General features: G+C 29.3%; 2 protein-coding genes across 5 annotated transcripts in view; one reads left to right on the top strand and one right to left on the bottom strand.

The window, feature by feature from the left end:
* LOC100202273 (trypsin) overlaps window positions 1–852 on the bottom strand; it is a 7,062-nt gene extending 6,210 nt beyond the window's left edge. The window contains exons 1-3 of the mRNA XM_065817427.1: window positions 732–852; window positions 438–492; window positions 147–356 (exon numbers count right to left, since the gene is read on the bottom strand). Of these exons, the coding sequence (XP_065673499.1) occupies window positions 147–356; window positions 438–492; window positions 732–788 (322 nt within the window). The 5' untranslated portion in view covers window positions 789–852. The remainder of the gene's footprint in view (window positions 1–146; window positions 357–437; window positions 493–731) is intronic.
* Window positions 1–10,000, top strand: part of LOC105847182 (uncharacterized protein C3orf20) — a 55,751-nt gene that overhangs the window by 27,272 nt on the left and 18,479 nt on the right. For all 4 annotated transcript variants that reach the window (XR_010643842.1, XM_065818605.1, XM_065818604.1 and 1 more), the window contains exons 8-13: window positions 2,691–2,756; window positions 2,869–2,982; window positions 3,065–3,109; window positions 5,028–5,072; window positions 5,188–5,267; window positions 5,493–5,678. Coding sequence is in view for 3 of the 4 variants with exons in the window: in XM_065818605.1 (XP_065674677.1) it covers window positions 2,691–2,756; window positions 2,869–2,982; window positions 3,065–3,109; window positions 5,028–5,072; window positions 5,188–5,267; window positions 5,493–5,678 (536 nt within the window). In the remaining variant the exon portion in view is untranslated. The remainder of the gene's footprint in view (window positions 1–2,690; window positions 2,757–2,868; window positions 2,983–3,064; window positions 3,110–5,027; window positions 5,073–5,187; window positions 5,268–5,492; window positions 5,679–10,000) is intronic.

Below are 10,000 nucleotides of genomic sequence, written 5' to 3'. Positions count from 1 at the left end.
AATACTATTAATTACTGAAACTAGTAAGTTTAATACATATTTATTTGAAATCCTACCTAGTATAATATAATAGTTTGAAATCCTACCTAATATAACAGAATAGTTTGAAATCCTACCTAGTATAACATAATAGTTTGAAATCTTACCTAATATAACATAATAGTGTTCAATTTTCATACTATGACTAAAGCAATGGGCTGCAGTTAATACAAATCTTTTATCAATAAGTGATCCACCACATACAAGTTCATCTTTCATTTTTCCAACATTCCATTTTATTATTGCTTGCCATGGAAACTCATTTTCTTCTGCATTGATTCCTCCCACTATTCTCTTGTTGGTTTTGAAGTTTTCGTCTTAAAAAAGAATTTTTAAACTAAAAATAGGATTTAAAAAAAAAAAAGAGATATCAATCATTTAAAATTTTATTTTTTTACCCTCAGCATTGTATCCTATATTAATTTCATTGTTGCTGCATCCCATATAAATTATCTAAAATTAACAAAAAAAAATTTATACAGATTTTTATATTGTCTTTATAAATTTTTATATAATTTGACAACTGCTCATCTTATCTATCTGTCTATTAATTATTTTTTTAAAGTTTTAGTGCACATACATTTTTTATACAAATCTTGACTATTTATTTAATCTAATTATTTTTTATTGTTTTAGTGTTTATAAATTTTCTTTCAACTATTAATACCAGTTATATACTTAAAGTAACTCACATTAAACATCAAGAAGCCATGTAAAGAACACAATTTATTAAAATTATTTCCAAACATTTCTTAAGTTACTTTTTTTACCGATTCCATTTTAATTTATTCAGGAAAGTATTTATTTATTAAACATGGGAAAATATATCTATTACCCAAGCGTGATCTCCAGGTGGACAGAATGATGCTCTTTATTTAAATAGTTTCATATTGCCATAAATTTTGCATTTGCTTACTACTTCTGTTTATTATTTGCTTAATATTTCCTTTTTTTGTTTTCTTTTTCAATCTTTTGTTTAAAGATCTTTTGTTTTTTATACACTTGTAATTTTCCTTTAGCTATTTTTTTTTTTTTGTTTTGTTTTTAAACTATTATTATTATTATTATTATTATTATTATTTTGTAAAGTTATAGATACAGCTAGAAAGAAGTGTGAAAAGTTTTTAAAAAAATTTTTTTTTTTTTTAACAATTTACATTAAGTTATTGAAACATAAACTTTTATAAACTCATTAACTCAAACAATGTATTGGTATGGAACTAATAAAATGGTTGAAATTTGAGTACTTTTATGTTGGTTAATGTTTGGGCACTAATAACAATGTTGATTTTTGTATTTAAATTCTAATAGCAATGATTTTAAAAAGCTTGATTGTACTAGTTTAAAAAATATTACAAAAAAATAATAATATTAATGATTATAATAAAGTAACCTAGGCCATCTGATTGAATAATTTCAAAAAAAGACAAGTTTTCTTATATCACAATTTTTTCAAGAAGGAAGATTTTTTTGAAGAAAAAAGATTTTCTTAAGAACAAATAGAAATTTCATCAAGAAGGAAGATTTTACATAAATTAATTATTTGAATAATAAGGACTATTATTGAGTTAATTAGATGATTTTAAAAAGGTTTTCAGTATCAATAATAATGATTCCTAAATAGAAAGAATCCCAAAGTAAATAGAAACCAAGGTAAATAGAAACCAAGGCATATGAAACCAAGGTAAATAGAAACCTAAAGTTGATAGGATCTTAGTTGTCTAATCCTAATCCAAGCTTGGTTGAATCTCTAAATATAAAAAGCCTTTAAGTGTTAAGAATCTTTTAATAAAATTATTGTTAAATAAAATTTGTTTTATTAATGTTTTACTTAGTAAAAATATCCTTATTTTTTTTTTGAATTTTATTTTTTTGTTTTTAAATTTCATGCATCTGCCTCTGCCTATTCCTATTTTAGTATGACATCATCTGTGACATTTTAGTATGACACCATCTGTGATATTTTAGTATGACAACATCTGTGACATTTTATCATGACATCATTTGTGTTATTTTAGTATGACATCATCTGTAACATTTTAGTATGCCATCATCTGTGACATTTGAGTATGAAATCATCTACAACATTTTAGTATGACATCATCTGTGACATTTTAGTATGACATCATCTGTGACATTTTAGTATGGCATCATCTGTGACATTTTAGTATGACATCATCTGTGACATTTTAAGAGTGTTATATTTATTTTGTACTTGATCATCAGTATTAAAATAATAATTTTTGTTACTATTTATCCTTTTATAGTTCTTTTAATATTTTTTTTTAATATAATTTTTTATTTATTTAAATATATATAAATAATATAAAAATATTTTAAAAATTTGTGTAAGTCTTCTCAATCATTTTGTTTGATGTTGGAACTTAATATATTGTTTGTTATATTATTAATTTTATATTATTTGTATAAGCTCTTCTTCTTCTTATTTTTTTTTGAGTACTCAAGCCAAGTAATTGAACTATACCTATATTTTCTGAGCTAGGGTATCCATTTTGTTAATCATCCATTTTGATGCATAAGTTTAATTAAAGCCTAAGTACCAATTGACAATAATAGTTAAGGTACTTATGACAATCAAAATGGAGGATTAATTTTGATAAATTTAAAAAACATATTTGCTGTTTTTTAAGACTGGTAATGTTATTAAAAAGTGGAATTGGAAGAGCTTAAGACTTCAACCCTCACTTTCTTTACAAGTAATGTAATTTTTTTCTTTTCTTTTTCTTAACTAATTACAAATTTTGTTTTTGTATTTTATAAAGACTCAAATAAAATTAAAGATATAAAGTTTTTTTCTCAATTTTTTAGCTAAACAAAAACCTAGTTTTTCGATGCTCCCAAAAGCAATCAATGGTAGTTTTCTTTACTGCACATGGTCAGAATACTAAAGTGAGGGTTGGCTATAATGGCGAGACTCTAATGGTTAATAAATTATTTTAACTTTTTTAACTTTTATCAATATTATTTTCCTTTCTGTCTATCAATGATCTTTTATTGTTTCTAGGATTCCACTGGAAATAAACAACATTTTTCATCAATTGGTGTTCAGGTAATTAAAATTTTTAGACATTATAATTTTTTGATCTTTACATATTTCTCATCTTTTATCTTCTCTTTTACTTATGCCTTATTTATTTCTCAACTTTCGTCTCTTATCTGTTTTGTTTTATTGTTGAATATTAAATACTAAGTTAAGCGCGGTAGCACCAATGGTGTAATTAAGTGTGGACCAGTGTAGTGGTGGGGTTTTTATCTTATGATCTCTTGCACTGAAGATTGACTATTTGTCACTACATTACTACTATTTGAATGACATTTTGTTTGCATTTCTTATTTATTAGTAAACACTATGATGCAATTGATGGAGTATGTTCTCCTGCTCCTGCTCCTTCTCCTAATACGTTCTCCTGCTAGTAGAAAGATCTAACTTTTACTCCTGCTAATAGATCTTTTAATTAATTAGTTTTTAGTTCATATTGATTATAGCTGATGGAATTAATGACATTTATCATATTACTACTATGTCAAATCAGAGCATATCAAAAGTATTATGGCGATTGCATCATAAACTACAATCCATTGAAAATATCAAAACAACTGTGTCATAAACTACAGTATCATAAACTACAGTGTGACATGTGTCATAAACTACTGTGTGACATGTGTCATAAACTACAGTGTGACATGTGTCATAAACTACAGTGTGACATGTGTCATAAACTACAGTGTGACATGTGTCATAAACTACAGTGTGAAATGTGTCATAAACTACAGTGTTACATGTGTCATAAACTACAGTGTGACATGTATCATAAACTACAGTGTGACATGTGTCTTTAACTACAGTGTGACAACTGTGTCATAAACTACAGTGTGACATGTGTCATAAACTAGAGTGTAACATGTGTCATAAACTACAGTGTTACATGTGTCATAAACTTGCAGAATTGTAAATTAAAATAGCATTAAAAACCACATTAAAAACCAATCTTTAAATATTAAAAAATGACAAACATATCTTTAAATATTAAAAAATCACAAACATATCTTTAAATATTAAAAAATCATAAACATATCTTTAAATAATAAAAAATCACAAACATATCTCTAATTAATTTAAATTATTATCATCTTTAATATTTTCATCTTTGTCATTATAAATCTAGCTAACTATCTGACTCTTTAGTGGAACATTAAAGAGACAGAAAAAGTGTTCACTTAATGCAAACGATTTTGCAAATTTCATTACTTTTGTAATCAAAATTCTTAGGTCCATCCAACTAGGAGTGCTTTACCTTTATTTGAAACCAGCAGGAATTATATACAATGTTTATAAGTTGGATAATCAAATGTGAAAATTTGAAACAAAAATCTACAATGTACAGAAATATTTAGCTGTAGTGAGCTATCTGGAATGAGAAAGAGAACCTATTTTATGGTTTGTTACATTTCCTGGTCACACTCCAGTTCTTAACGCTTCAGTTCTAAACACTTCAGTTCCAAACACTCCAATTCCAAACACTCTAATTCCAAACACTCTAATTCCAAACACTTTAATTCCAAACACTCTAATTCCAAACACTCTAATTCCAAACACTCTAATTTCAAACACTCTAGTTCCAAACACTGATTAAAGAAAAGGTTTTTTAAAATGCAGTTTGCTATGACAATGAGTGGTTCAACTACTTTTTCAAAGTTTTTGTTTATATTTAACTCTGTAACCTTACCCAGCAGTATTCCTAATTCATCGGACTATTTATTTTGAGAATGTATGTATGTATGTATGTATGTATGTATGTATGTATGTATGTATGTATGTATGTATGTATGTATGTATGTATGTATGTATGTATGTATGTATGTATGTATGTATGTATGTATGTATATATGTATGTATGTATGTATGTGTATGTATGTATGTATGTACATACATGCATACATATTATTATTGCTGTTATTATTATTAGCTCTCAAAATCAATACCATGCCATAAAAGATCCACAAGTTTTAAGGTCTCTACAAGTAAATTTTTAAAATTTTTTGTATTTCTTTTTTGCTGTTTTTAGAAATACCTTTAAACTATTCTTAAAAAGCTGTAATGCAGTATGTAAATGCAGTATGATTTAGGAAACGTTTGAGGATGATAAAAGTTTAAAGAATGAAGCAGAATTCTTTATACATCTAAAGGTTTTAAAAAAGAAGTTCAAGTAATTTATTACTTACATTAAATCTGTTGAACTTTTGTCTTTGTTTATTTCATGTCATGATTTTGAACTGTTACCGGAACTTTTTTTTATTGCTATTTTAAAATAAAAATTGTAATACTATATAAATAAAAATTGTAATATTATAAAAATAAAAGTTGTAATATTATATAAATAAAAATTATTTAAATAATTTTAAAATTTTAATTCTAATATTATTCATTTTAGATCAACAGTTTCTGAATGGATGAATTATTATCGAGTTGCTACTGGTATGAACACTTTCTTACTTTCTCCCAAAGTAAATTATCGAGCAAACAAACAATCTTCCATTTTGGAACTAGCAACTAAAATACCTTTTCAGCAGAGAGCACAATCTGCTCCCATGTTATCCCATAAAGGAAGATCTTATAAGTAAATAAAAATTCCTTCATTTTTTTATTTCATATTGTTAAGTTATAATTTTCTATTTTTTTTTTTTTTACTTTAAGACAATTTTAGTTAAATAAGTTTTTAATGGAAATAAAGTGATAACTGCATAATTAGGTGTGCACGAAACATTACTAATGATGTCATAATGATATAGATATAGATGAGAGCTACAGTGCCTACATTGAGGATTTTAAAATTTAAATCCTTTCCAAAAATCACATGTAAAAATTGTTTCAAATAAACCTATGCATTAGAAAAAATCCAGTGTTATCAAAACTTCTTTAGGTTAATATCAATTTGAAGGAAGTTTTAATAACTTCTAGTAATCAAATACTAGAAAATCAAATGGCAATAATTGCTTAACATTATTTGCATAATCAATTAGTTCACACTATTTATTTCACATTAGTTATATAATTAATTACTTCATGTTAATTGCTTCATATTAAATGCATATTTAACTTCTTCATATTAATTGCTTTACATTAGTTGCTCATATAGTTTTTTCACATTAATTGCTTCACATTTGTTGCATTGTTAATTTCTTCACATTAGTTATTTCACATTATTTGCATATTTAATTTCTTCATGTTAATTGCTTCACATTAGTTGTATATTTAATTTTTTTTTTTTTTTAACATCTTCGCTTCCAACAAGGCTGTTAGCAGCCATTAACTAAAGTTGAAAGTTACTGAAAGAGAAAAGATAAAGATTGTAGAGCAAAATAACAATTGACAGACGACTTAAAAGATTGCAAATTATATGAATCAGGAAAGCAAGATGAAGGAAGCGAATTCCAAAGAACTGATGTTCGAGGAAAAAAACTAGACATATAAGCGTTTTTTGAGCACTTAGGAACAGTCACACAAAAAAGGATGAAACTTAATTTAATGACGAGTAACACGAGAATGAATTTTAGCAGATGGCACAAGAGACGCTAGCTCTTTAGAGCAGTGCCCCTTATGTATTTGTAGAAAAGAGAAAGAGAAGCAACATTACGACGATGTGATAATGGTTGGAGGTTGGCTGCAAGAGCAGGTCCAACTATGTTTACAATGCGTTTTTGCACCCTGTCTAAAAGAGAAAGGGCATCATTAGAAGATCCGCCCTAGATATAGCAACAGTATTCCATATAAGGCCGGATTTGAGATTTATAGAGACAGAGAATCGAATCCGAAGTAAGAAAGTGACAAGCTCGATAAAGAGATGCAACCTTAGCAGATGCTAATTTTGCAGCTGATTTGATATATGGTTTCCAAAAAAGATTGGAAGAAAGAGTTAATCCTAAAAGATGAAGAGTAGGTGACTCATCGCGTACATCACCGTTCATAAATATAGGAAGATCTAAATTATTGCGATTATGATTGGCTGAAAAAAATTGAGTTTTATCTGAATTAAAGTTCACCAGCCACTGTGAGCCCCATGCTGTAGTAGAAGTGAGATCCTTTTCAAGCTCAAATGTCCCCTCATCATCAGAGTTGGTTTCATCATCAGAGTTGCCCCCTCATCAATCAGAGGTTGGTTTCTTATCACGACGAAGAATAAATAGTAGTATCATCTGCAAACAATGCCACCTTAGATGTGAGAATATCTGGAAGATTGTTAATGTAAATTAAAAAGGCCTTAACCTCTTCACCTTCATCTAATGCACGATAAAACCTGTCAGTTATTACTGTTAGCAAAATATTTTGATCCATAATTGATGGTCAGAGAGTAAGTTATTAGATTTAAGATGAGAAATTAAGTGTTTGTTAATTAAAGATTCAAAAACCTTGCTAATGATAGCAAGAAGACTTATGGGACAGTAGTTAGACGAATCAGATCATTCTCTCGAATATTTGAAAATAGGGATAACAAATGCCGCTTTCCAGCAGGCTGGAAAACAAGACTCTGATAAGTACTTGTGGAATAGTTTTGAGAGTATAGATGACAGCTCCGGAGAACACTTCTGCAAGACAATAACAGGTATGTTGTCCGGACCACAAGCTGTAGAAGAGTCTAGGCAGGAAATCACTTTAGATACAGATGCTGGAGTGATATGAATGTTAAGCAATGGATCAACCTGTTTGTTGGCTATATCAGGTAGAATGCAACTAGTGGAATCAAGAGATGATATTGATGGAAAGTTTTTAGCAAACAATTCGGCTTTGTCTTTAGGTGAGGTGACAAAGTCTGAACCATACAAGAGAGGTGGAATTATAGATTTGCCCTTATTATTGATATTATTCTCCAGAAGTCACGAGAGCCTAATTTTTGAGATGAGATACGAGATTTCATGACCTGAGAATAGCGGGTTTTGGCGTTAGACAAAACCTTGTTACAATTGTTTCTAGCAGTAATAAACAGACGTCTGTTTTCTGGAGAATTGTTTTGCTGATAAATATGGAAGTAAAGGTTTCGATTGGCAATTGCAGCAGCACAGTGTGAGGAAAGCCATGGAGGAGAGTGAGGCTTGGCCTGGAATCGTTGAGAGGGAATAAAAGATTTTATGCTAGCCTGAATCCATAAAGTTATGTAAGAAGCACATTTGTCGACAGGAAGACAAAAGATTTCTACCCAAGGGCCATCATGAAGAAAATCACGGACAGAATCCCAGTCAGCTTTACTGTAGTTGTAAGAGGTTCATTTATAGGGGGATTCAGGTGATGAAGAAGAATGAGATATTAGTTTAGAGAGATCAAACTGTGATCAGAAGAACCTAAGGGTAAATGTGGAGAAACTGAGCACTGACTAGGATCAGAAACAAGACATAAGTCGAGTAGAGAAGGTAGATGATTCGGGTTGTCAGGAAAGCGAGTTGGAAAGTTGACTATTTGAGTTAGGGATTGAGAAAGGCAAAAGTTGTGGGCTTTAATGCCTGTAGAGTCACTGACACTAGAGCCAAGCCATTCAGAGTGGTGAGAATCAAAGTCACCGACAACAACTATATTAGCTAATGGATAAAGAGAGAGGGCTTGGTCAATATGATCAGAAATAATGTCAAAAAGAGTGCAGTCTTTAGATGAAGGAGAGTGATATAGAACAAACAGAAAGGCAATAGAGTGAAGTGGTGCTAAACGAAAGCACATGAAAGAATAGTCTGTGGATTCAAACCTAGTTTCACGACAAATGGGTGAATTCTTACGAATGTAATTGCCTAGGCCGAGCATGTGACTATTGGAGTCTTTACGAATTAGAGGCAGATAACCCTCAACACTAAGATCACAAGATGAGACAGCCGAACTCAAATTAGTCTCACAAAGAGCAAGTAGGTCTGGTGAACTTTGCAAGAGATAAGACTCAACAGAAGAAAAGTTACTTCGAAGACCACAAATATTAGTGAATGATACGAATATTATGGAATGATAGTCAACAGATAGAATCTGTATTTCCTAACCTTAATTGTTCTTTTTCCTAACCTTAATTGTTCTTATTACCTAATTTCCTAACCTTAAGTGTTCTTTTTACCTACTTTCAAATTTTATAAATAATAAACGCTATGATATGAAAGCATTTCAGTCATATGACTGATTTAAAAGCATATCAGTCATATGACTGATATGAAAGCATATCAGTCATATGACTATGAAAGCATATCAGTCATATGACTGATATGAAAGCATATCAGTCGTATGACTGATGTGAAAGCATATCAGTCATATGACTGGCGTGAAAGCATATCAGTCATATGACTGATGTGAAAGCATATCAGTCATATGACTGATATGAAAGCATATTAGTCATATGACTGATATGAAAGCATATCAGTCATATGACTGATGTGAAAGCATATCAGTCATATGACTGATATGAAAGCATATCAGTCATATGACTGATATGAAAGCATATCAGTCGTATGACTGATATGAAAGCGTATCAGTCATATGACTGATATGAAAGCATATCAGTCATATGACTGATATGAAAGCATATCAGTCATATGACTGATATGAAAGCATATCAGTCATATGACTGATATGAAAGCATATTAGTCATATGACTGATATGAAAGCATATCAGTCATATGACTGATATGAAAGCATATCAGTCATATGACTGATATGAAAGCATATCAGTCATATGACTGATATGCTTTCATATTAGTCATATGACTGATATGCTTTCACATCAGTCATATAACTGATATGCTTTCACATCAGTCATATGACTGATATGCTTTCATATCAGTCATATGACTGATATGCTTTCATATCAGTCATATAACTGATATGCTTTCATATCAGTCATATGACTAATATGCTTTCATATCAGTCATATGACTGATATGCTTTCATATCAGTCATATGACTAATATGAAAGCATAT

Source organism: Hydra vulgaris, chromosome 14 (assembly GCF_038396675.1).
Source record: "Hydra vulgaris chromosome 14, alternate assembly HydraT2T_AEP".
Classification (NCBI taxonomy): Eukaryota; Metazoa; Cnidaria; class Hydrozoa; order Anthoathecata; family Hydridae; genus Hydra; species Hydra vulgaris.
The sequence above is the reverse complement of the archived record's forward strand: the minus strand, read 5'-3'. Positions and strand labels throughout refer to the sequence as shown.